The sequence below is a fragment of the Euwallacea fornicatus genome, chromosome 25, assembly GCF_040115645.1.
Source record: "Euwallacea fornicatus isolate EFF26 chromosome 25, ASM4011564v1, whole genome shotgun sequence".
NCBI lineage: Eukaryota > Metazoa > Arthropoda > Insecta > Coleoptera > Curculionidae > Euwallacea > Euwallacea fornicatus.
Window position 1 is genome coordinate 2,168,419 of NC_089565.1, and position 27,653 is coordinate 2,196,071.

Consider the following 27,653-nt stretch of genomic DNA (forward strand, 5'->3'; position numbering starts at 1 on the left):
TTAGGGTTTGGAACAATGCATTAAATGTATCCTAAATAATACAGAATTTCCGCTATAACATCTTTATATAATTTATTAGAAAAATTAAAAGTTTCCAAACTTTTGGCTACCACTGTATGTATATATTTTTTAAAGGGTCGGAACAGCTCGGCTTGCGATACCATTGTCCGACCACACCCAATGATGGGCCGAAGTATCTTGCAGAAGAGCCAGAATTGTAAAAATTTTTGACTTTCAACTAAAATTCTAATGATGTCGTTCCTACTGCCCTGGCCAAATTTAACTCTAAACCACGAGAAGCAATCGGAACTTACCCTCGAGCACCAAAAGCGTGAGCCAGACTCACGTAAGCAACGTTCACTCTCACTCACAAAATGGCAGTTGAATGTCACTTGAGTTCACTCACCAAGTCACGGGTATACTAATGGAATACCTCAAGAGTCGTAAAAATGGAAGAAACCCGATTATCCCGATTAGTAGTGCGGCGTACATCACGAGTATCTACCTCACCGCCGCGCTAACGTTCAAGTGACTCATTCACGAAGTGATATCGGTACCACCTGCCTTTTGTAAGGGTACAACTCACCGGTCTTGGAAACGATACGCGATGGGAACAAATATGCGATGTTTCCAGATTTAGTAAAATCAAGTTAAAGTTATAAATACAAGGCAGCGATTTCGCTTTGCAAACATACCCCGAGGGTATAAAAATACGTTTTCTATCGTAAATGGAATCCTGATCGAAAACGATTCAGAGATTTTTCAGGAACAATACTGATTTGGAATTCCATAGGTCATGTTTGTAATTGATATACGTATACCGGGTGTTTAAAAAAGGCGCGGCAATATTTAAGGGGGCGATTGCTCGGGCCATCTCATGGAAACAAAATTCCTATAAACGCAGGTCCGGAAATGTATTGTTTCCAAGATACGGAGTGTTAAATTTTACTTTTAATAGCGATTTTTGAAAAGTACTTCAAATATCTTTTGAAAAGAGTTGTATTTTGAATTGCTTCATCTCAAAAAGTATTAAAATTTAATTAAAGTCAATGGCGTACATTCGTTTGTCAATAAATTTGGTTAAGATCCCCTCCCTGACGCAACTGCAGTTCATAATTTTAACCTCGTTAAGGCCAAATTAGCCCCTTATTACCGCATATAACGCTTCCAAATTTAAAAAAAATCGGTCAAAAAATATTTCAATTATTTTTCAAAAACCGTTAAATAAAAAAAAATCTAACACCCTGTATCTTGTAAAGCAGACATTTCCGTGTTTATAGCAACTATTTTGATAACATGACCTAAGAAATCACCACTTTCGATGTTGCCACGTCTTTTTTGAACACCCCGTATAATTACGATAAAGCCACTGCCAATCTTAACGTTTTGTCCCTGTGCGTTAAAGCTTAACTTGAAGTGCTAAATGATATAGATACGTATGCAATCTATTAAAATAAGTTAAATTCACTTATAAACAATATCTGTAACGATCGTGTCGCTATCCTGCAAGGACAACGTCTTCTCTACCGAATTTACCGGAATTCGTAATATTCGTTGATAACCCGTTTGTGGATGATGTGCTTGACGCTTTTAAAAAATCTTAGAAACCGCTAGAGTTGCCTTCAGGACAGTCAAAATGGGCAGTTAATTTCGGCTTGAACCTGAGGAGCGCACAGTTCACCTTTACAACACAAGAGCGTTAAATTTAGTTTCCTTAACTACTGCTGAAATTTTTGAACCTATGTTGACCATGAATACCGCCATTGAAGTCGTAGAGCCGTAGAAAGGCACTTTTCGTAGTTTCATTTTCGATAGCAGAAAATCGCACCAAATCAGGAACTAAATCGATGCTGTATCTCGGAAACTGAAAAAGATATTGCCGGACAATTTTCGTTTCGAGTTAACTTGGTGATTAGTTTATTCAGCATTTCGAATATCTTGTTTGTCGTGTGATTGAATCATCTAAGAATCGATATTGGTACAAATCATCGATAATAATTTAGCGTGTAAAATGCTTCTTTCTTTAAAAAATATCAAAGTAGATAGTAAATGCATTTTATTAAGTAATGAAAAACTAACATTAAATGGTTCTTTGCATCAAGTTGGTCCAAGAATGATTTAAAAAAACCCATAAAGCACTTGTTAAGTAAAAATGGTACCAGCTACAAAAATTACAAAAGCGCTACATTCGTCTAATGACCGATTTCGCATTAACGTGATTTTCTCGAAAACTACAGCATCAAATTCAAAAAACTCTACAGCGTTGAAAAGAGAATTCGATGATCTTTAAAATGAGTCATCACTTGACCCCTAACCCCATTTAATGTTTAAGGGTTGCACCTTCCCCCGCCAAGGGGTCGGAAGCGGCAAGGTTGACAATGGTCGCATTAGATTTTCCCCTCGAAATAAGAATCGACGGGTCTTAGCGATTTTTTTTTTTTTTTGAGTGGTAAGTATGAGAAGCCGGTCTTGTTTCGTTTTCATTGGCCCACCCTGTATAATATCGCCGGGAAAAGTGTATCAATGTCACGGGAGACTATGTTGAGAAATAATGTAATATTCTCCAATTGTAATTTTTTTCTTTGAGCATTAGGTCAGGTACTTCTGGGGGTATTCTCAGGTGTGTGCTTTTGCATCTCTTTATTTTATATTAGTATTTCTCAATATTTTACATACACAAGATAAGTAAAAGTCACCAATGTGCTCACAAGAACAATTTATATTCTCGATAAGAGAATTAAGTGCATTTGAAACCTTCAGGTTCGAAATTGCACTCGTTGCTCTTTTCACCTGTAACCAACACGTTGGTAAAAGTCCATTCGGAACAACCATCCTCAACGCACAGTATATGGATAGGAACTGCTGTTAGCTCGACACTGCCAATAATGTTAATCAACTTCAAATCCAATATAAGGGTGTTGGTCTTGGCATTACTGGATAAAGTAGAATTTGGGGACAGGTCCATGTAGTTTTCTTCTATATTAATTCCATAGTTGGTTGGTCCTGGAAAACATTCAGATTGTCACCTCGTTGGTAAAATCTCAAGCCACTATACCCACCTTCGAAGTTGATATTTTCGAAAGTGATGTTCCGCAATAGGCCTATGACCCCGTCTACACGAGTTTTGATATTTATTCCGTTCTCCCCACGTTCAAGAATCGAGTTTTTTATTGTGATATTCTGTAGGAGGTTGTACGCAAATATGTTGTCACTGAATCCCACCGATATGGTTAAACCACGTCCACCATAACAGATCATGTTGTCAACCAATATGTTGCATCCTAGAAATAGCAGGTATAGCATTGAGTGGTCGCTAAGGTACAGAATGGCGCATTTTTTAATGATTTTCTAAGGTATTCATGCACCACATGAAGATAAAGTTTTATACAAAATCGTAACGAGAAATTGAAAAGTATATCCAAATATTTAGTGCATAAGTATGACATGGCCCAGTAATACATACATGGAATTCAAGTGATGCTTCAGAATATACAGGGTGTCTGTAGGAAGTCTGTACAAAATCCTACCACATATTCCTGGGGTGAGAACATGATGATTTAACCTGATTTGTCTAATCCAAAAGGGCGTCAAAGGTAAGATTAAAAAAAATTAATTATTTCGTTGGTAAAGGTGCTATCTACATAAAACATTGTATCGGGGGGTTTTTAGGGGTGAGAAGTCAGAATCCGTTCACGTTTTCGATGCACAATGTAGAGGGCGTTGTCAGCGCTCGATGAAAAGGGCATAACTTTTTTATCACCCGGTATAAAATTTATGTATGACTAAATTTGTGTTTTCCTACGTGATTCAGGGAAAAAGGGCCTCTTGGTAGAAGTCTCTACAGGCACCTTTTCTTGAGATATTTGATTTTTAAAGTTTGCCGAACCTCTAATGCAGTAACTGCTCGTACAGTTGAACACCTCATGAACTATTTGAAAATGCAATTTTACCTAATAAATCGTACGTAATGAATATTCTCAGGAATATGTGATTTTCTACAGACCTTTTACAGACGCCCTGTAATGATATTCGTAACGAATATTGACATATTATGTAACGAGAATACCGATATTCTCTGACTACCATCCACACTGACTGGGTCGATATACCTGCACTTGTAAAAGTTCCATATACCCTTAAGATTCCAGACCTTAACGTTCGCTGAAACAAGAATCGTTTTACTTAAACTCTAGAAGGAAAAAGTCCAGAAGGATTTAACCACTGGACCTGGAGCTTTTATCCAATTTTTCGATAGAGCCTTCGTTTCTCGAAAAATGAGAGATGTAGCTCTAACGACATTTTTCGTCTTATCAACGTCAAAATTACATGCGAAACGTAAACCACTCGTAAATATCGAGTTTTGAAAATTGAATATGCGCCATTTGTTAAGTATTTATTACTTGAGCACTTGAGAATTTCACACGTTCTCTAAGGAAAATATCTATATGAATCTGCCGTGAGACTGGAGTCACGCCCCCTTTCCCGTGATTATAAAATATGCACAGTGTTCTTTTCACCCACTCTCATGCTTAACTTCCTCTCGTCTAATGCTAAAAGAGGTTCCGACCAATTACACATCCATTTATAATACCCTAACTGGTGTCTAGAGGTCAACTTACCGGATCTTAGAGCTACACAGTCACCTTGATTGTGGACTACTCCATCTAACAAGACCACATCAGTAGAGTTCCAAATAGTGAATCCATCAGTGTTATTTCCAGCGTTATCAACACCCACCACTTCCTTTTCAACAAGACAAAATCAATGAAGAATAATGAGGCCAACAGCAAAAACCTACAGGATCTCCGCTTGAAGCGTCAATGACCCATCTTGCCAATTGGACATTCGAAGAATTGAATAAGTTCACGCATTGAATAGGGTTGTTCAAAACGTGAATATTGTTCATTGACGAGTTATGTAGCTGAATGGTGAAGAACTTGGGCTTGAGAACGCCCCATTCCCCATGTTTGTCCCAGTAAAGTGGTCCTTGGCCGTCTAATATAGAGTTTTCCTCCCCCTCAATTATCACGTTTGTTCCGGTGATTTCCACTAATGGTCCACTCCACGCATAATGGCCGAAAGTGGTGTTTCCTCTAAAATAAAGTTTAGCTCCATCCCTCAAGTGGAGCCTCAAAGTTTCGCCTCCAGGTATGTAGACGTTGTCCAGAATAATGGTCTCGCAAATTTTCAAAGCGATGGAAACGCGGCTGTAATCAGTTACGACACAACCTAATACTGGTGTAGGTATGAATTTTAACGATCGTTCAGTAATTAAAGTGTGCAAACTTACTCGTGGCTCCCTGGAAAAGGACACAGCTGACCACACAGGCTAAAAAGAGTCCTCTCATGGTTTTCTTGTCTAGAGCGAAAACGCAGACTTGGAATGAATCTGTATTATGAATTTTCGTTTTATACAAAATAATGCAACTTGAAGGACCTTGTTAAGATAAACAATTATCAACTGAACATTTTAAATTTACATAATTTGTTGTTATCGATAGTTGACATCTTTGAGTTTCCTAGAATGCATAGAGAAAGTGAGTTAAGTGGTAATACTTAAGAGTTAACGAGTTTATACACCTCAACATCGTTCTTAGCACCTCACCCATCGGCGTCGAGACTTCGATTCCAAACCTTTGCGGAATCATATGACCGAAAAAGTCTGCGAAAATGGTCTCGATTTTGGTCTTTCACAAAAGACACGTGAAAGAATACGATCAGGGCCAGGAGTGGACGCAAGACTGCAAAAGATACTAGAGTTTATTGCAATAGTTTAACAAGCTCATTTTTAAAAACTAATCGGACACCTCTAACTTTAGACTTTAATAAATGAGGTTTTATGTCGTAAAAACTGTCGTTTTGCAACTTCAGCTTTCGAGAAGAATAATTGGTTTTTAGGTCACCCTGTATAAACGAAACCGACTGACAACACGATCACCGAATTCGATATGCAAAAGATTGATTTTTTAATGAAAAATTTTTAGTAATAACGATTTTGCGGAAGAATTAAAAATGCTCCCTCAGTACTTACCTATTTTCAAAAATTTATAGTTTATAACAACTTAGTCATGGGCTTATACAGAACCAATAAAACGAAAAAAAATTAAAGTTACATCACAAAAAACAATTAAATTTTTGTAACTTCTACCAAGCGACCATTTCCTCCAATACACTCGTCATTCCTTTTGCGTATGTTCAAAATTACATTTCGCGTTTGCTGTGAAGTCATTGTCACACAAGAACGGATCATTCTAACTTGTAGTTCTTGTAAATTTTGAGGTTTTGATTCATTCCCTTTTTCTTGAAGTAAACCCCAAAGAAAAAAATCCAACGGAGTTAAGTCCGGGGATCTCGGTGGCCACGCAGCTTCCGCTGCCGTGCGCACGTTGTCGCCAACCAGACGAACAATTTCTTTTCTCTTACACTTAATTTTCCATAATTGTAATGATTATTAATTTAATTTGTATTAAGTACAAATTAGTTCTAATATCGTTGTTGATGTTTGTTGCGTTTGTTTGACAGTTGAACACTTCACTTTTTCTCCATATGAATTTTTGGAAATAAATAAATACTGAGGGCGCATTTTTAATTCTTCCATAAAATCGTTATTACTTTAAATTTTTCGATCGAATTTTGTACAAGCCCGTTTTGAGGGGTGGTCAATCCAGTGGCGTGCAGTTTTTTTCTAAAAAAATCCCTATGATTTATTAAAATTTCGCTCCTAGAAACGATCACGCTGGGCCTTGAATTTTTTGTCAATCGGGCCATTTTTGCTGAAAATGTGAAGTTTATCGAACTCTAAAAAAAAATTCGAGCTAAATCGCACAATCAAAAAACATTTTACAGAGTGACCCCAAGACAAACGGGTCACACTGTACAAGTGGAAATCAAGATGTTATCTAAGGGCCTGGCTGGACTCGTAAAACAGTTTATGACATCTATATACAATTACTAATTACAAATCAATCAATTCTATAATTACCGCGTTTCATTCCATTCTATATGAATATAAATCTATTAGTTAAACATTTTTCCTTCATTCCCTTACTAGCAATGAAATTTATAACAACTTTGATCTTGTTAATCTGTGATAGGTCCGTGAACACCGAAGCGAATATCATAGTTAAGTTATCTTTACTTAAACGCGCCCAATAATGCCTTAGTGGACGCATCAAACGCCTTAGCTAACTTTCAGGGATATTGCAAACTGCCTGTAGATGGCATGTTTAAGTCGGAAACGGAAAATGTACAGAAAATACCGCGATATGATGCACCTGATACTGTAAAAAATTAGCATTTCTTCGTAGCAAATCACTGGACTAAATTGAATCTGAAGTGGGCATGTGCTTGGCCCTGTTCTACGAACGAAGCATAGAAAATTGCTGAGGATGAATTTCAAATTTGGGGTAGAGTGTATCTAAATAAACGCTCATTAGGGTTTTTGAAAACTCTGATATAATAATTTCTTTTTTAAGTAAAAACCATGCGAGCACCTATAGATGTCAAAAAGGCCTATGTATCTGGCTACATATGTATTTGATGGAAAAGGTAGTCCGTTGGGGCGTGGTTTTTTCCATTCCCGAATAACACTTGCGGAATTCATTTAGATAAAAATGAAAACTGGCCCTATGATTTAAATGATAAATTTTCTAATGGTCGGCTAAATTTACTGTTTACTTTATCCCACGAAATAGGAGATGTTTTAGGCTCGGCTCATTCCAGTGTAACCACTTCCATTATGTATTCGTATTATCGTGACAATGACGCCATATTAGATGTTGACGATATAAGTGCAATATAACACCTTTACAGTATAAGAAACGCCTAAAAATATGTCCACAACAATAACAACAACAAGAACAACAAAATATGTTTCTATCTATTCAATGTTATCGATTCTACCAAAATTCGATGAAATTACAGCAATTCATCAAAAGCCAAACGGAGAATTAGCAATTATCATTAAATATTTATTATTGGTGGGCGTAGCTTTAAACTAATTAGGAAATTTCATATTTCCTCTCTTCTAGTCCAGTTCAATAATGGAAATATTGTTGGAGCTCTAAATGCTCATTCCGAAAAAACCACATCCTTCTTTGTAGAAAATGATTTTATGATTTTTAATGAGTGTACAACTAGTGCCGATAGATATATTACAGAGGATTTTACTGGTACAACCTCGTCTACAGATAACTTCTTCCGTTATACGAACGGAATGCCTTTTTTCAAAATGGTGGATGTTTTGAGTATAATGATTTACGAATTCGCTATATTTTTCTGATAATATAAATCTAGCGGAATTTGGAATGGTCTTTCCCGCTTTATCCCTATGTGAACAACTAAAATTATTATTAACGCAATCACTTGAAAAAAATAAAATATAATTTCTAAATATGAGGTTGTTTCATTGTTCATTCTAACATTCAATGAATTTTTAATTAAAAATAATCTAAAATTCTGCACTAACGATGTGTAAATGTAGATCGGCGCCACATATACCGCATCGAACCGAAAACTCCCACATACCATCGGTATGATAGAGATGCCAATGGTGCACGCCCTCAACCCTTCAAGGGGTTCCAATCCTCCGACCATAAATCTTTTTTTTTTCATTCATAATTCAAAATCTCTTATGATCTGCGCACAACGTGCGTTAAACAATTTTCGCACTGACGAAAATAACGTTAAAGTTAACGAATATAATTACTCCGTTCGCACTAACGTTATTGAGCTAGGACCCACTTCGTTTCTCTACTGTTGGGGTTCCTGGGTTTTCACGCACCCTTCGGGCAATAGCACCACCTTTATGCCATTGATGCAGACGGGCTGGGTTTCTAGTAGAACTCATTGGTGTAAGGATCTGAAGGAATATCAAAACTCGTATTCTACCTGCTATATCTACATACTATGTATGTCGTAAAACCAAAACCAACGCATGTTATGCATGCTGTGAGTCTACAGACGTACAGACTAATAACTCACATGATACGCGCTAGTCGCGCTCTTGCTTTGGCGCAATACAATAATGTATGTATTTTATTCGGCGAGGTTAATCTATTTCAATTTGACTTGTTAAACCAACAAAATAACGAAGGCAGGACTAACATCATAATCAAAAATGGGACACGTTTCACCATAACACTTTGTTTTTAGTGACTTTTAGCAGCTTAAGCTTTAGAGCTCTGAGTTGGAAGGTATGTTGAACCAATATTTTATTACCCTGTATATTTAAGGTTAGAAGTATATCAATATTCAGGTCACATGAAAGTGTGCGATATAGCAGGCTTATTGCGCCACGTTATCACTAGCGCTCAATTGTATAGTCAAGAATTACACGAGTCAGTGATGATTTATCTTGCGAATAACACTGTTATCGTATAGATACTGTTCAGTGAGAAAAAATCACAACTCAAGTAGCCTGACAGTATTTTTTTCTGGCAGATTTAATGCACGACCCGCATATTGCCATGCCGTGTTATTGACATTCGATTTGGCAGATATCGGAAAATATAGTATTATTTTTTCACTAGTGTTTTAAGGCAGGAGGCTAGTTTAGGCGGCAAGCGCTGTTACAGTCGGAAGACGCGGCGACGTGTATTTTGGTTTTCATCAGGTGTAAGCATCGAAATACACACTGTGGAAGATTTGAACATAAAAATCAAGTACATTGAGGAATAATACAGAAAAAATTTATAAGAAACGTTAAAATAATGATACATACAATATAAAAATCACTAAAAACGAATGGAGAAAGCAGTTTGTAAAACTAACACTCTAACTCTCTCTATTTGTTAATTGAGCCTCAACGACACACACTATGAACGGATTGACGAATGTGCAATTCGTACCACAATTAATCTTTGAAGACTTTTAGTTTAGAGACTTTTTCCAAAATTAAATTAAAAATTCTTTTTTTTCTGACACGTAGACGTTTGTTTACACGCCGCGATGCACAATTTTAATCAATTTTCTTAATGAGTAAGTTTTTTTTTTAAATATCCAAATGCTAGGGCCTTTTGGAAGGTCATATCTCAGTAACAGTGCTCTATAGGACCAACGTTTATAGGAACTTATTTTAATTATTTTTAGCTTTAGTTTCACCTCCTTACGTTTTGTACTAACTTTTCCAGACACCCTATATTGGCCAAACCATTGATACGCAGTTAAATCAACTAGCACACGTACCATAGCAATAATCTGACCGCTTTGACCACGCAAAACTAATATCATCACAATTTCCATTTTCTGAAGACCAAATTTTTAAAAACTTCGCAAGAAAAGAAAACGTAAGTTTCATGAAATATCAAAACATCAATTGGGTAATTGTACAGGGTGTCTGTAAAAGGTCTGTACAAAATCGTACCACACATTCCTGGGGTGCGAACATGATGATTTTACTGAATTTATCTAATTCAAAAGTAAACAGTTTTTGAAATACAGGATGTCAAAGTTAAGATTTAAAAATCGAAAAAAATTAACTATTTTGTTGGTAATGCTGCTATCTACACAAAATGTTGTGTGACACCCTGTATTTCGAAAATCGTCCACTTTTGGATTAGACAAATTAGGTTAAATCATCATGTTCTCACCCCAGGAATACGTGGTAGCATTTTGTACAGACTTTTCACAAACACCCTGTATATTAAGACTGGCATTCCTTTTTAACTTGACTCGACTAAAAAATAGAAAGAAGATAACTGAAAAAAGTAGAAATACAAGTGTAAAATCTAATGTTACCATGAAATAGGACCATGTGGGTGAATAGAAACACAAAAGCATTCGTCTATATACTTTCTAATGACCGCGTCATAACGAAAAGTAAAGTTGTTTTCCAGGACATTGGCGGAACAAACTGGCTGTTCAGTATTACCTTACTGGGAGTTAGTTATTCGTTCTTAATGGGATCGTTTTGAAAATTTGCGATGTAGACTCCACTTATATTATCATGGCTTAAGTATACATTTTTAATCTCGATCCTCCCAATCACTATTCATAAGAAATTCATATTGACATCTATTAGAGGGAGGAATAAGAATAAATAGGAACATTATTCTTACCGTGTTGCTTCCTTGCACAAAGTAAATTGATTCATGTCAGCCCAAAAGTACATAAATAAAAAATCATGTATCTAATAGGTGTCGAAAACATCTTGACTGTCTAGAGATGATGTAAAAGTAAATACTTTCTTTCCAACTCATACAAAGTATTCGTTCATGACATTTTCTTAACTTCCATGAACAGATCTGGGAGGAACTGATCGAAGTTTAAAATGAGCAAACTGAGAACAATATTTCGTTCCTTTTTGGAGAAACACCCAATAATTGGAAACTCCATCGTCTATGGAACCTTGTGTGTTGCCGCAGAAACATCCCAGCAAACACTCAACAAGAAAGTACTGGTAGGAGTACAGTGTTTACACTAATTTAAGTAATTCTAGTAAGAAATCATCCCCAGTTTAAGTTCAGAAGTTTTAAATTTGACCCAAAACTAAATTCCATGAATAGGAAGTAAACAGTGAAATGGCAAAAGGAAAATTTGCGAGCATTTTACAGCTATTCCACTAGTTACAATTGGTTCTGTTAAGGATAGATAGGGACTAAAGTACCACGCAAAATGATAAAATGAAGCAAATAATTGAAAAAATTAAGCAAAATTAGGAACGCCTTAAATAGACCAACACATGGAACAAATGGATAAAAACTTGCTCATTTTTCGACAGTTCGACTTTAAAGGCACTATCTGCAGGTGCGTAGAAATTGGACATTTGGTAAAAGACATTAACAATAAATAAGAATTTCCTTATTTCTAAATACGTTTTATTCTTGCAAATAAGTGTGAATGATTAAGAAATATTTTGCGGCCCAATGAACTTGACGCATCCTCCACGTTAAAAAAAAATTGGAACTTTCTGGCACCTCAATTCCTGAAGAATGGTTTGCTTGTGGATTCTCTGAAATGGACCATTACACTTCACCTGCGCTCGATCAGAGGTCCGTTGCGTCACTACAAGTGGTTGATGAACAGCTGGAATGAACCCTAACAGGGTCCCTTATATTCACGCCCACAGTGATTACGTTCATTGAAGAAGCTGGGGAAATACCCTCCCTCAGGTTTTCTGGCAACTAATTATTTGCAAAATATGGAGATTACAATTGTTCTATCCAAAAACGAGGAGGCTTTTTATTTATGAATTTCATATATCGACTTTGACTTACGTTTCCATTAAATCCCATTATGAGCTTAATTTTTTCTACTATCGGCTTTATCTTGTAATTATTTATACTCAACATCATTGTCTATCAATTGCAACCAGTGTAATGGCGGCAAAACGTACTTGCTTGCAAATTTCCATTATGTAATTTTATATTACTTAACAACCACCTACTTCTGGGCAAACACTATAAATTCCAGTTTGAAACTTCGTGCGCAGAAAGTAAATCTTCCATGCAGGTAGATTCCTAATTATATTTTGTCCTCATCCTAGGAAAAACCTCCACAACCTCTGGATAAAGACATAATAGGGCGATATGCCATTTACGGCACTGCAGTAGCAGGTCCCTTACTATCAGTCTGGTAACGATTATATAGCAACTGCATAATATCGCAATGGGCATTTTTAAAACGTGCAGGTACAAATACCTCGACATGAAACTATCTGGAAACACCATGAAAATTGTTGTCAAGAAAATGTTCGTTGACCAGTTCTTCTTCACACCCCAACTCCTGGTGGTGTTTTATGTCAGTAAGTACTTATGTCTTAATTTAATTTGGTCACTTAGTTACGAGTATTGCAGCAATGAGCTTCTTGGAGAGGAAACCGGATCTTCTGGAAGAATGCAAAACGAAATTCGTCAACACCTTCTCTGCAAGCTGCTTGTTTTGGATTCCGGCGCAAGCCATAAATTTCTCGGTGATTCCCAGCCTGTACAGAGTGACGTACGTTGGTAGCTGTTCATTCGCCTGGATTAACATTTTGTGTTGGTTCAAACGTCAGGATACTTCTGATAAGTTTCAAGTTGTTGAGCCCATTAAAGGCGACGATGGTACAATGCACGTAGAACACGTTAAAAGCGGTAATGTTTAATAATTAGTAAATGTTTATAATTTTTTTTTGATAACGGGCAATATTCCAGAATGACTTTTTAAGGTGTATTGTATTCCTTACATGCAAAATACGTCAATCTAGCGCCAGAACAAAAACATCCTAAACTTGCCTTATTACGCTCTGATATCTTAACATACCGTTACGATAAAGAATATGCGACACTAATGGTGTTACCATTCTGTTTAGCGTACTCTTATGTTACATCGATATTGTAAAACGGAGGAAACATTTATAAATGTATTTTTAAAATAAATTGGGCTATTACATCAAGAGGATACCTATCACTGTGTTAACTTGCAATTAAAGTAGAAAATATCTATATACAAAACATACAAGGGGGCGCATCGAAAAGTTGCCACTGAGTTTTTTCCTTGTAAATGGGCAAATGAAAATATGCTTGAACACATCAACCTTAGTTTTCAAGGAGACAAATTTTTTACATGTTGGCACCCCTTCGGTCCAACCCCTAGGAAAGAGTGGCCGTCACCCTTAAATTTTTAAATGGAAAAAGGGGGGTGAGTGATATCTTATTTTAAAAGGACTTGAATTCTCTTTGTTATGGGACCTTCCTCGTTGCAATCGATTCAGTAGTTCGCGAGAAATAAAGAAATTAAATGTAAAACTAACAAAATTTCTTGCCACTTGTGTCAGTGAAGTAGTGACATAAATGTGTAACGGGCCCGCAAAATTTCCAGATTTGTGACCAATGCACTCTGGAAACCTACATAAAATTTAAGTCTTAGCCAGAGTTTCTCAAAGCGTTTAAAACAGCAAATCCAATTGAGTGCACATACTATAAATAAGTAAGGCACGTGATACTGGAAAATCTACGGCTGAGGAAAATCATAACGGCGTCAGCCAATGTGACGATTTCCTACTTGTGTGAGGACGAGCCTTCAAGTTTACCTACCACTATATGACTGTGACCGAGTTGGAAATGGAAAATGCCTTACTCAAATATCTTCACAGGGACTTATGAAAACTGCTGTTTTGCAGGTCGATGTTCCAGTAAAATCTTCTTGAATGAACCTGGATGGTAATTTCTGAAAAGGATTGTCTGAAATCTTCAATATTTTCCTGTTTTCCCTGGTATCGGTCCTTCCATTGTGAGTATCTCTATTGTCTTTAGAAATGGTGTCAAAATTCATTTTCGTTCTTTACGTCGCACTTCTCAAGTGTTGCTTAAATGTTTATTATAATTTTTTTGTCTCGTATTTACCGATAAACTTACACTCTGTTTCAAGGTTTAAGTGCTGTCGTGCACTCATTTCTCAAATTTGCTGATTTACCCCCCTGTACGTACTTACTACCGACGCAAATCTAAAAATCACTTCAATTGAGACGACACTTCACTAACTTATTCACCTAAAAAAAAAAAAAAAAAAAAAAAAAAAAAAAAAAAAAAATAAGTTACAAAATTTCATTCTAGTTTAAATTTTATCGCTATTATGTCAATAATTGTTCTCCTCTTTAGTCTCCTCACGTTATTTCAACATTTTGTTGCAAAACATTGTGTAGTGACAAAGTTCTATGAAGTTGAATTATCTTTGAAGTACCGAGAAATAGTTTTAGATAATTTGAAAGTACCCGCTGGAGTGCCCTTCAAGTTAAATTTGACCGTAAAGAGGGTGAAGTAATTTTTAGAGTAAACGTCTCCTTTGGAAGTCAAAATTGGGATGGACCTCTTGTTAATATGAGTGGTACTGGAATTGCTGTAAGAGGAGAGCCTGGTAAAGTACTTCACATCTACAACATAATTATCAGATACAAGATTATGGCTTCACGGGTTCAGTAATCGAAGATTTACAGCTGCATTATTGGGATGGACAAGGAGGTTGGAACAACTCGACACCACAGTTCTTCACAATTGAAACATTCGAAGAGTCTGTGATTAACACTCCCAAAAATGTCGTGCAGATTACCAATTCAGACAATATCGTGTCCACTAATAGGAACACCAATAACCCTGCTGGTGATCCTGTAAGTTACATCCCTTATTTAGAAAAATTTGTTACCAGAGTGTGGCTGGAGAAGGAAAAGAAGGCAATAATACTGATACTTTTGACGTCTGGAACCCTACCAATGTGGTTATTTCCAATTCCAGATCCAATCAGGACGGTTGTGCAACCTTACGTTGCGGTAAGAAGTAACTGACAGTACCTAACAAGGGATTGCTTAAAGCAAATAATAAGGATAAATTGTTATTTTATTACAGGAGTCAACGTGACAGTCTCGAATTGACACCACCTTGGTAGTCATGATTTGAGCATTTCCGTGAGATTCAGTAATGACTCTGTAACCCTCAACACTATTCTTAATGTATCATTTTAAGATTCGACTGTAGAGAGCGAAAGAATTGGGATCTACGTTAAAACGCATGTGGAAGGGAGATATGTTAATATCACTTAGGTATTTTGCAAGAACGTTACTCTAAGAGGTACCGTATATGTTAAGGAATGTATTGAGGAACGTATTTGGTTTGAGATAATACAGCTCTTCTAAAGCGTTTTGCAACACTTTAATAACTTCCATAAACCCGATATTTAAAAAAATAGTTAAACAGGTATAATTTTATTAAAGAAAAAAATCATTAAATGCATTATTTTCAATGTTCAAATTTTCCACCCTCATCCAGCTACCCTTACTAATTTTTTGTTTTCAAATCAAAAGGTTTATAGTATATTAAATAAAAGACAATTCAGTAAGGGCTACAACAGTATATTTATATCGTATATATATTATTTCGATATATTTTTTTACACATTTTCAACTTTGGTTTAATTGTATCAGTCTCTCAAGTATGGCGCAACGACGTTCTGCTCAAACCACGCCCATTCAAATTTGAGGTGGTTTCCTGAGGTGGCCAGGAACTTCAACTTCTTGTTCTCGTTGAGTTTCTTCAATCCCAGTCGATCCTACCACAAAAACTCAACCTCACATAATTCAATTTCCATGCGTTCAGGCATAATACCTCAGTATATAAATCAGATTCCTCCAACGACTGCAATTCCACAGATTGGCCAGGCTTATAGAATCCAAACCATTCAGTGTCCACTGGCTGGACGATTGTGTCATTGTTGAATTTGATTAGCACAAAGTTGTCCAGTGCCTATCATGACCGTTCAATTTATCGTTATAAACAAATTAAATTTGTTCCATACTTTATGTAAGTATTCACTGGATAATAATGCTTACCTGCAGATTTGTTACATAATTTTGGTTGACTTCCTTTTCGTTATTGATGTCCGATAAGAAACTGCTGTAGTTCTTATATTCCTGCTCGTTGAGCGGGTCGTGCCAATAGGTTGCTTGCACTAAAGCATTTTGTACCCATCTAGACACACAATAGTGCTAAAGTAAGCCGTACTTTATGTACAGTGTGTAACATTTAATCTGGAATATCCAAATACATATCACAAGTACTAGGCATCCTATAAAAAAATGTTTACTACCAAGCTTTAATTACACTAAGGGGAGTATGTATAGGTACTAAACTTAATTTTTACCATATGGGCGGAGTGGGTGTTAATTTTTTAATTTCAAATGCCAACCTCCATTTTTTTACAAATTCGCAGAATCATATCCTGATGTGTCGCTGAGATATCCCCACAAAAAGAAATCCAGTGAAGTAAGATCTGGAAATATAGCAGGCCAATTTAGGGGATCAGATCTGTCTATCCATGGATCTTTAAAATTGCGATTAAGAAATTCCCGTGCCACCGCAGAATTCTAACACACTTCTAAGTCTATGTGCTGAAGTAATATGGGCAGTTAATTTTCCAAAATATTTCGTCATTCAAGTTGCATGGCAATTATGTAGGGGCCTATAGGTATGCTGCCAATGATTCCACACCGCACCAACGTCCTGGTGCGCGACTTCTCGAAGGCAATGCGGACTTTCAACACTCCAACTATGCACGTTAAACCTATTACCAGTATCATGATTTCTACAGTGTGACCCATTTGGGTTGGGCCAGTCTGTAAAAAGTTTGTTGATTGTGCGACTTAGCCCGGATCTTTTTGAATTATGGAGCTTGATAAACTGCGCACTTTCATCAAAAATGGCCGGGTTGACATGAAATTCAAAGCCTACTGTGACAGTTTCTAGGAGCGAAATTTTAATAAATCATATTACGGATTTTTTTAGAAAAAATCTATGCACACCACTGGCTTGACCACCCCCCAAAACGGGCCTGTGCAAAATTTTATCGAAAAATTTTGAGTAAAAACGATTTTGTAGAAGAATTAAAAATGCGCCCTCAGTAGTTATTTATCTTCAAAAATTCATAGTGGGCTATGGAGAGCAAGTGAAGTGTTCAACTGTCAAACAAACGCAACAAACATCAACAACGATATTAGAACTCATTTGTACTTAATACAAATTCAATTATTAATCTTTGTAATTATGGATAATTTAAGTGTAAGAGAAGAAACAGAAATTGTTCGTCTTGTTGGCGGCAACGTGCGCTCGGCAGCAGAAGCTGCGGCAGAATTCAAAAATCAACAGAATCAGACATCCAGATAGAACCAGTAAGTCGAAGTAACGAGGCAAAATGGACGTCGTGGACTTTTTCTTCAAATAACAACCAAATTTTGCAATATTCTAACAACAATCTCCGAAATAGTGTTAGAATGGCTTGTTTGGACCGTAATATACCCAGAGAAAGTATAGGAAGATGTGAGTAAGTACCCAGTGTGCATTTTTAATTCTTCTACAAAACCGTTATTACTCAAAATTTTTCGATCAAATTTTGTACAGGTCCGTTTTGAGGGGTGGTCAATCCAGTGGCGTGCACAGATTTTTTCTAAAAATATCTAATATGATGTATTAAAATTTCGCTCCTAGAAACTGTCACAATACGCCTTGAATTTTATGTCAATCAGGCCATTTTTGCTGAAAATGTGCAGTTTATCGTAGCTCTACAGTTAAAAAAAAGTCGAGCTAAATCGCACAATTAATAAACTTTTTACAGGCCGACTCCAAAGCAAATGGGTCACACTGTATATGATGTCTCGTCGGAGAATAACACACAACAAAAGCTTAAACGATTTTGAAAATCTGCTTCATGAAGCTCTTGTAATGTGATACGAATAAGGATTAAAGTGGTACATCCTCCACACACTCGCATGAAAAATTCTTAATAATCCTGATATTTCTTTTATGCTCACTTAGGGATTAAAAGCCACAGCACCTAGGACTGTAATTTAATTGTTTGCTCCACACCGAGTAGCTGGGCAAGTTCCTTTCATCTGATTTGCAGTCCCTTCATTATTAAATCCTTCAGTCACACGAAAGGAAGAAGTCCGGTGTAGTGATCTTTCAGGAAAAGGCCGAACGTAAAAATTTACGGCATTATTTAAGTGCTTCTCCATACACCTAAACCCTTTCTATTTTCTTTTTTATGGTCAAATACTCTCTCGTGAAGCAGTATTAAAAATGTAATGTATAAAATATATATATATATATATATATATATATATATATATATATATATATATATATATATATATATATACAAAATTTTTATTTCTTCAGAAATAGGCTATCGACCTTTTGGTCTTTCTGCCCTTGAGTGTATACAATTTCATTTTGGAGTCTCACTATTTGCAATTTTTCTTAAACTAGGTGTTGTGTAAGAGGGACTAACGCAGGGGGTAAGGAAATAAGATGTTAGGATAGGGTTTATGTTTGGAAGTGTTCTAAGAGGGTGTTTATGGGTGTAAAATTATATTTGTTTACGTTATTCTTTCTTTGCCACATTTTATTACCGCAGAATTTTTCGTCCCATAGATTTTCTTGTGGATGTTACCATTTAAGGTACGAATTGAATTTCGTTAATTACAGTGGTTTCTAGCATGAATCGAAAAAAAAATTCGAACAATTTTTTCTCATTTTTAGCCGCATTATCTGAATCTATAAAAAACGGGTTTCTATTTGAAACTGAAAAGTTAACCCCTTCCCCGCAAACATGTGAGGCTGATGAGAATCAACTTTAGCACCAATACATTTCCCTCTCAGAGTAATTAAACCTTGATACTAAACATCTTTTTATAGGATGCCTAATAATCGAAGTATTTCGATATTCAAGGTTAAATGTTACACACTGTATAATAAAAATTGCTAATATTTACCGTATGTAAGCAGCGTGGTTTAGTAACTTCCTAATATAATCGCAGGTGTTATTGGACAAAGCACCACAATTTGGTAAACCATATACGCCTTGATGTTGTCCTCCGACCGAAATGAGGTTTTTCACTTTAGCTGTGGAACACCTTTGCACCAAAGCTCGCCTAATCATGAAAATTAAGGAAAATCTACAGCGTGTGCTAAACATAAACAGTACATACAAAAATTGTGCTCCTTGAGAGAACCCGATGGCATTAAATCCCCCCGCGAGCTTCGGATCTTCATTAACAATATCACAAGCCATTTTTATTTGCTTATCTGGATGCAGAAAGTATCTGAAAATAGAAATTGCTGTGTTATGCTTAATTGTGTAGTGTCTTAAACCACCATTTCAGATATTAGAAGCTCATCAGTATCTTACTTAGGTCTTTAGGGTAGAATAATATCTGTAACACATACTATTTACATATGTGCGATAGAACATAATATGCACAACTTGAAACATACTATGTAACTAATTACCCATTTTCCATATCTTTGATAATGGAATCTCCAATTTGCAAAGAAAGAACGTAGACTCCCGGTATCGAATTGTTCAGTTTCTCCTTTATGGCTCCGAGGCTAAAATCAAAGCAGCAGGAATCGCCTAAATTTGGGTAATAAAACAACAATCAGCTACAACACTTGTGTAGGAAAACTCATAATTACAAAGTTTCTTCACCATTAAAATTCAATAATGTTTTTGCACAAAACCGCAAATCGTCTATAATCTATGTATGTAGATGTAAAACGATAAAATAATTTATAGAAATCGGTAGAAGTTTTTACGAATTGAAAGGAACATGGATCTTTTCACTTTCAAGCAAAACATCGGCATTTGAAAGAGTAAGTATTACGAGTTTGTACAACAACACTACACAACTAACAAACAACTAAAAAGATATTGGTAAATGATGTTCTCCAGTTTGGTTCTCAACAAAGTAAGAAATCAGCGAAAGTGACCAGAATGTTGTAACTATCGTATATTTGATGCTAACCACTATAGATTTACCAAGGAAGTATACAGAGTGTCCCACGAATATGGGGCTCTATCAGTATCTTGAAAACTATGACTAGGAAACAGGTGATATTTAGAAGGTGATCTATTGATTAAAAATATTTTCATGAAAATACCACTTCCGTTTATACCAGAAATAAATGTCAAATCGCTTTCTTAAAAAGGAATACCTTGTATGTTACATTAAATTCCGATTTTGCGGAGCATCATGAACATTTTTCATGTATAATGTTCTATACTTAAGGTTAAGAGTTTTCGAGATATTTAAAATTTTCCGAAAAAATTATAGTTGCAACCATTAATGTATTTTCTAAAACTTCGCAAATAAACAAGTATTTTGCAATGAAACTTTATACCATTTACAAAATACTTCACTGCTCTTGGATCGGTGAGTTAAATCATGCTTCTTCGCACAGGATGCTCAAAAAGATAGTCCAAAACTGTCATTCAAAAATTGCAAAAATTCTTATTTTTTAAATAGAAACTCCTTGTTTTTATAACGAATTCATATTGAATATCAAAAATGAACCCCTTCAAAGGTTTGAATTGATCGCAACTTCGTTCTGAGAAATCTGCACGGTTTCCCAGTAAATCACCCTTTATTCATTCCAAAGAATCGTAGTCAACTTTTTCTATTTTAGGTGGTGCTTTCACGATGGTGTGTAAAACTTCCATTTTCTTCTTCTGGAACACCCATCACACGGACATCACCTTGCACTCTTTCTTCGTTTTCTGCTCCGTTACAAACACGTACTTTGACTCTTTCTTATCTTCTCCGTTATTTCTCATTCCGTTTTTTATCTACTCTTTTACTATACATTTGCAGCTGAACGTTCGCTCCTCAGTTGTTTTCTGGATATGTTCCTCAGGTATCCTCCTCTACCTTCCTCAATGAAGTTTTTATTTATGTGAGCTCTAGGTCATTAACATTAAGTAGTTAATATAGCAAATTCTAATTGATGCCAAGCAAGCATGGATGAAGTTTTTTCAGTTTCTACATGCCCCGTACGAGAGTTACTGTTTAGGATTCAGGAGATTCATGGCGGTATCACGCATTCATGGTGAGTCAAAACTCGAGGCCAAAAATGAAAGAACGTGAGAACGTGTAAAGTTTGATGTTCTCGTTAAAAAATGTAAAATAAAATTTTTGCTGGAAGGTCTTTTGTTTCCTTATTGTGACACTTCAAAGTTTCAGCATGTTATGATTTTTTATTATTTTTATTATTTAATTATTAACAATAAAAATTATAAAAATTGTTTAATTATTATTAATAATGAAAAATGATAACATAGAACAACTTCGAAATGTAATAACTCAGAAGCATTGGCCACCGGAAAAAAAATGTATTTTATGGTATGGTATGGTATCTATGGGAACAATAAACCGTATATTAGTTTATGGTTACAAATATCACCTAACGCAACCGTTTTGCATCAAAACATACAGTCGACATAACTAACCTGACCTAACAACGGTTGATAGATAAGACCGTACCTATATTTAAACAGAGAGTAACTGTGGATATCAATATGTAATTTCTTATCTAATGGATAAAAAAAATACCACTGTATGGTAACAGTAATTTGTCTGAAATCTGGAAATGCAAGTGGGAGCTTACATGAAAATCATGTGTGTTTCTAGATATTTTTACAAACAACCGGAAAAGGTAGTAGATACGGAAAATATCTAAGAGACAAGAAAATCCAAACTGAATAAGGTATAACCCTTTGCCCAGGGGTCCCGATGCATGTCCAAAGCTGTTCAAGCGCATTGTTGCATAGAGAAACATCTTCTGCAACATTACATGCAACAGAATTTTTCTGTAAAAATCAAAACAAGTAAAACATCTTATGTATGTTCCTATAGAATAAATAAAATTTTGGAGTAATTTATTTGATTAATGAATTTATTATAAACCACATTCCATTTGAGCTACAGACTATTCCTGAATGAATGTAATGTATATATGAAAAATCTACAGAGTGTCTGTAAAAGATCTGTACAAAATTGATAAGTTGAGATGAAAAAAATTAAAACATTGTATTAATCTTCAATTCTTATATTTTTTTAAATCTTCATGTTGTTATTTGACCATACCAGTTTTTTATTAGTTTTATTTATTAATTTTATTTATGACTTAAGTAATTATTATTTTTGTCTTTTTTTAACTTTACTTTCACGTCCCGTATTTTCAAAAACCGTCCACTTTTGGACTAATGTTAATTGGGTTGCATTGTCATATTTTCGCCTTGAAAATCTGTGGTAGAACTTTACAGAGATTTTTTAGAGACACCCTGCATATGATTACATTTATATATGTATATATGTGTGTGTCTTCCTATGTCCAAACTCTCCTTCTTCTAGTCCTGGTCAGTGCCACACAACAAAGAAAACATTCTACTGACCTTGGTTATTGATATTAAAGTACCTAATGAGAATTCCAACTTGATATCGAAAAACGTGCAACTCACCCATTCCATGCCACATGACGATTGGTGTGGGCTCTGCACACCCATGTCCCAAAAGAAATGCACCTAAAATTGTCAACACTAACACCAAGTATGGTGAATGATTATTGCTCGTGGCCGACATTTTGCAGTACTGTTTTGTAAGTAGTACTGCAAATAAACTTATTGTTGTTTATAACCAATTGGTTTAATATTAAAGTGGTTTCTGTCTCGAGTGCACGTCTGTGGTACTTGTGGTGGTAATTACGAGTGGCTTATCGGAGTGTAATGGCGATACCGAGTATCAGGGATTTATTAATAATACGACATTTTTGTTATAATTTTGATTCAAAGATGTCGAAGGAAATTTAATTTATGTGTAATTAATAATCGTGCCCATGGTCTAGAGGGACTAAATACGACATTGATTTTTACGCTTTTATCGTCCCTTCTTAGCAAGTGAAGTCCAAGAATGGACTCCGCCATGGCCTCTTATGTCTTGTATTCAAAAATAACATCTCTTTTAATGAAACGTCGGTAAATGTTTGATGCAACCACTTCTCCATGTTATTGAAAGGTGCTCGATTTCTACGTAAAAAAAACACAGGAATATTCAATTAGCATATTTTCTCAATTGTTTCCGTAATAAATATTTCCTTCGGTGTAGTGCGTAAACACCAATTAGCACGTACTAAATTAGCATTTTAATGATTTTTTGAGATAACGTAACACATAACACTTGATTGAATCACCAGTTTGAAAAACAGTCAGAAAAATGTGCGTTATTTATATTGCGATGAATTTGTTACTCGTTGGAGGGTCACGCAATTGCCAACTTTGTAAGCACTCTGATGTTAGGAAATGTGCGTGTGATAGAATTAGATATTTCAAGCCTTCACGTAGCGTCGTTCAAAAATATGATAGCGGCCAAATATTCCAGAAAAGGCTCGAGTGAAATTACCAATTTCTAGTGTAAGGTACTACTTTATATCAAAAACCTTAAGGTTAACAAAAAAAGGTCAATATAAAAGTTATTTAGTTTTTCATGAATTTTTATTTTTTTATATTTTGAAAATTATAGGACGGCCTGGAAAACCCGAAAAAAAACATAATTTAATGGAAAAATACATATAATAGTATCAGAATAGCTGGGTAACGAGTACGAAAGTACACGACTCTCCCTTTTCCCCATTGTTTCTCCAAATTTGTTTACTCAAATCATACAAAAAGGGGGGCCTAATCGAACTATACATCACTGCAAAATTTCATTAAAATACGTTAAGAAATGTCCAAGTTATTGACAAAATTTTTTTTTTAATTAACTTCAACACCCTGTGTAAGGAGTATAGTGCGCCAAAGAAAAAAAGTGCCATCACGAAAGTCTGATTATTTTCGCATAAGGAATCAACGGGTAAAGGATTGGCCTGCTAATACGAGACACCCTGTGTGTACCTCGGCGATTCGAAACATGTTTAGTGTCTGAAGGACAATTTGCACATCTTTAAATACCACTTTGCTAATGAGATAATAAATATTTATTTTCTAACTGGGTTTTATTTTTATAAGTGTGAAAATGGATTTTTTAGATACTCAACTGAAATGCGCGTCATAATCCTTCGATTTTAAGTGTCGCAAGTGCTCTATCAACTGCGCAAAGGTTTCGACTATGAACTTAAATATGCAAAAATATACAGAGTGCATCATTTAGAGGGAAAAGGAGTGGATAATAAAACGGTACAAGTTGTTAATACAAACTGGAGCAGTATTTTATTTTTGTATTGCATGGGCAAGGTCTATGCAAAGACTAACTAATGACCCCTTTCCTATGTGGTCCGTATCCCCCATTTCCCCTTTTTTTGTCTATTTCATCTAGTCATATTTATTCTTAATGAGTCCAGACGTTTACCTCACGAGCCCAATATTATTATTATTTATTCCTTTTTCGGCATGGACCGGCGAGATACGTAAATCCAATTTAAAAAAAAAGCAAATTTCTTGCATCATAGCTTAACGCGTCATCCCGTATATTTTATCATCACTTCAATGCGTAGACCCAACGCAGCCCTACGTGCTTCTATCAAAAACTACGTTTAAAATTTCTATAGAAAAATGGCGTCCTCTTCGATCCGAGACTTCGCTGCTGTTTAACGTGATTCACCTAATTTGAAGACGCTCCATGACTATGAACAATCCAGTGGTGACTGTAATGGAACTGGCGAAACAAAACTCGGGAACACTTTAGTAGATTTTATTCCACTCGTTATGACACACACAACCCTGAATCGTTTCAAAACTCAAGATCTTGGACTTTAACTGGCATTTCAATGGAGAGAGTTAAGGATGCGGGATTTCACAAGATTCCGGGAGCATCGAGCTATATCATTCGTATCGTCATAATCAACAAATGGGGTTGTTACAATCTTCGGGGTATCTTAAATACTAAAAAATGGGGGTCAGTACCCATAGGCGTGCTCCGGTTTTAGGCAATAAGCAAGATAACCCACAGATGGTAACTTTCCAAATTCTTAACCCGTAAAGTCAAGACAATGGTAAGAAAGGATAATTTACGAGGGTGTTGCAGCTGTAGTCTGATTTTAGCAAAATGTGGATACTTTAGACTTTTGTCTTGACGAGGAAGAGGAGTGAAAGTTTTATAAAGGGTGACCCTTATTGGAAGATAATGGGTTCCCGACATATGACCATCCTGGACATACCACTAAGGTAGTGAAAATTCATAGGCGTAGCCCAAGGGTACATTACAGTGACCTAATTAGCGTTTTCAACAATTGCGAAAATTAATTACGTTATATTTAGCAGCATCACCAACTTAAGGACAACGACAACGATCAAATGGCAAATGAGTTTAAGTAAATAACTGATAAGATAAGCAATGAATGCGCACCGAGGGGTAATAATCACTCGCAATCCCATCGGCCCTACGATATTGCAGTAATTTTTTAAGAGTTCACTCGTACAAGTGCACGTGCACTCGAAAATCTCAATCACGTTCTGTAACTTCTATTCCGCCTCTCTCATTCCTGGTCATTGAAAGCGACTGAACTGGGAGATTCTCCGAACGAAAGTAAAATTCCGCCATGAGCTATCAGCAAAATGAATGATGAGCGAATTTGTTCAGTTGTCTTCAATTTCCTGAAAGGTTCTTGAAAGTGAAAATACCGATTCAGCTTTTGCCGAGAAATGAGAACAACATCGAATCAGTTGAAATTTCTGAATGAGCTTTACGTGTTTTCCAAGTCGGGACCCATTCAAACGTTACGTCAGAACTTAATGAGCTTAAAACAATCTCATATTCCTTATTATTTTACTATGAAAACAAATACCGCCAGCGCATTTTTCTTTCAGTTCTCCTGTACGTGTTCCAGTCATTCATTATCTTTACGTGTGCTCGACGTAATCGTCACATTCGGTGACTTTCTGATAACCAGGTACGACTCCTCCGATTTTTCTCGATCGGCACACATAGAAGCCATAAGTTATTCTTTGTTTAGATAAGTGAGTTTTATGGCAGAAAAACGTGTTTAATTTCGAAAGTCGTAAAATTTGATAACAACCATATTAGTCAGTGTACTATTTCACGAATCAGTTGTTCAATATCTTCTAGCCCGAGAGGAAGCAAACTTTTTCAGGTAAGTTCGTTCAGGAACATATCCCTGATTGCAAATGTATTTTGATTTTCGGTGCTTTTGGAACACGCACCTAATTGTTTTATTGCTGTAAATACGCTTAAAAATAATTCGATGACAATAACAAAATTAGATAATTTAGACAATTATAACGTTGTGGGATATACAAAGCGTAAAAAAAATCCTATGAGCGTGTATCGGAAAACGCGCAGTTTTCCAAATACAGGGTGTGAACAGTTAGCTCCAATTATTTGACCAACAAGACATTCAGGGAAAAGCGGTTCAAAACCAAAAATCAAGTCAGTTTCGTATATGCCAGGATGTCGCCGGTCTAATTGCAGGATATTGCGAAATATCACGTGCAAGGGGGAATTCTGTAGTATGTTCTATTACTGAATAGTTCATATAGGTTGTCAAACCATTCCTTACCTATCTGCAGGATCTTCAAATTTGAGAAATGTTCCAGTTTTTTCTCTATGGAACTTACGTTATTGGAAATGTTGGACGATTTGATAATCTACGTGGTGATATTTTTTCCGGGGTCATCCCCTTTTTCTCCTCCTAAACTTCTTCGCGGTGCGCCGTTGGCAGACTCTGAAATACAAAATTTTTACTTTTCCATTTCGCTTAGAAACTTTTAGGTCTCTAGTAGTCGTCTGGTGTCTCCTTCTGTCCTCGAGAAAAAACAAAAAACGATATATGCGATTCGCCAGATAAAATTAAAATTTATAATGGGCGAGGAACCGCCTGTCGTAGGTGAACCTCTGTTTTTAAGAATTTTGAAAATTACTTGAATCTACCCGCCAAAAATTTAAGGCCGGATGACCCTAATTAATAACCTACATATCTCTAATGATTATTATAAATGTAGGAATTTAACGTTATCATGTAATTAAAAATTGCAAAGTCGACGTGTTTCGAGTCGCGCATATACATTATTAGTGAATTTTTTTTGTGGACTGCTGCAGATGTCGACTTTAAACTACCTTTTTTATACCATAAAAAATTTAGAGTTTTTCTAGGAAAATGTCGACTGAAGTATACAGGGTTATTCAGATTCGACGCTCATCATTGAGATCTCAGTGACCATAAGAGATACGAGGTGGGTTAAGTTGGGGCGAAGTTGTGCAATTTGGAGCTCAATAAAATGCCCTTTCAAAATTTGGAAAATTCCGAGTACTTCCGGAGATATCCGTAAAAAACCGAAATTTTGAAAAAGCGTTTCTTTTCTTTTCTGATGTTATTTGAAAAGATAATTAAAAACGATTAGCA

At 35.8% G+C, this 27,653-nt stretch overlaps 4 protein-coding genes and 1 pseudogene across 7 annotated transcripts in view; 3 read left to right on the plus strand and 2 right to left on the minus strand.

Annotated features, from left to right (window-relative positions):
- Nucleotides 1-2,625: 2,625 nt before the first annotated feature.
- LOC136346915 (uncharacterized) lies at nucleotides 2,626-5,432 on the minus strand. 2 transcript variants are annotated; one of them, XM_066296465.1, is made up of 5 exons: nucleotides 5,291-5,432; nucleotides 4,799-5,229; nucleotides 4,620-4,743; nucleotides 3,060-3,281; nucleotides 2,626-3,003 (listed from the first exon to the last, which is right to left on the minus strand). In XM_066296465.1, the coding sequence occupies exons 1-5, from the start codon at nucleotides 5,346-5,348 to the stop codon at nucleotides 2,738-2,740; spliced, it is 1,101 nt and encodes a 366-aa protein (XP_066152562.1). In that variant the 5' UTR covers nucleotides 5,349-5,432; the 3' UTR covers nucleotides 2,626-2,737. The 2 variants fall into 2 exon arrangements, with proteins under 2 accessions (XP_066152562.1, XP_066152561.1); XM_066296464.1 differs by having other exon boundaries at nucleotides 4,799-5,235; nucleotides 5,291-5,417.
- Nucleotides 5,433-8,998: 3,566 nt separating this feature from the next.
- On the plus strand, nucleotides 8,999-13,375 carry LOC136346920 (mpv17-like protein). 3 transcript variants are annotated; one of them, XM_066296474.1, is made up of 6 exons: nucleotides 8,999-9,194; nucleotides 11,242-11,398; nucleotides 12,485-12,573; nucleotides 12,630-12,742; nucleotides 12,795-13,073; nucleotides 13,134-13,375. In XM_066296474.1, the coding sequence occupies exons 2-6, from the start codon at nucleotides 11,270-11,272 to the stop codon at nucleotides 13,136-13,138; spliced, it is 615 nt and encodes a 204-aa protein (XP_066152571.1). In that variant the 5' UTR covers nucleotides 8,999-9,194; nucleotides 11,242-11,269; the 3' UTR covers nucleotides 13,139-13,375. The 3 variants fall into 3 exon arrangements, with proteins under 3 accessions (XP_066152571.1, XP_066152570.1, XP_066152569.1); XM_066296473.1 differs by adding an exon at nucleotides 10,131-10,286 and having other exon boundaries at nucleotides 9,001-9,194; nucleotides 12,795-13,375; XM_066296472.1 differs by having other exon boundaries at nucleotides 9,002-9,194; nucleotides 12,795-13,375.
- The window catches only part of Ids (iduronate 2-sulfatase), a 56,178-nt gene continuing 39,036 nt past the window's right edge, over nucleotides 10,512-27,653 (plus strand). Inside the window, exon 1 of the mRNA XM_066296460.1 lies at nucleotides 10,512-10,516. Within this exon, the coding sequence (XP_066152557.1) occupies nucleotides 10,512-10,516 (5 nt within the window). The remainder of the gene's footprint in view (nucleotides 10,517-27,653) is intronic.
- On the plus strand, nucleotides 14,554-15,669 carry LOC136346879 (uncharacterized; annotated as a pseudogene).
- Ppt1 (Palmitoyl-protein thioesterase 1) lies at nucleotides 15,808-23,006 on the minus strand. Its single transcript, XM_066296466.1, has 7 exons — nucleotides 22,762-23,006; nucleotides 19,755-19,878; nucleotides 19,454-19,567; nucleotides 19,238-19,396; nucleotides 16,301-16,439; nucleotides 16,077-16,214; nucleotides 15,808-16,020 (listed from the first exon to the last, which is right to left on the minus strand). The coding sequence occupies exons 1-7, from the start codon at nucleotides 22,880-22,882 to the stop codon at nucleotides 15,892-15,894; spliced, it is 924 nt and encodes a 307-aa protein (XP_066152563.1). The 5' UTR covers nucleotides 22,883-23,006; the 3' UTR covers nucleotides 15,808-15,891.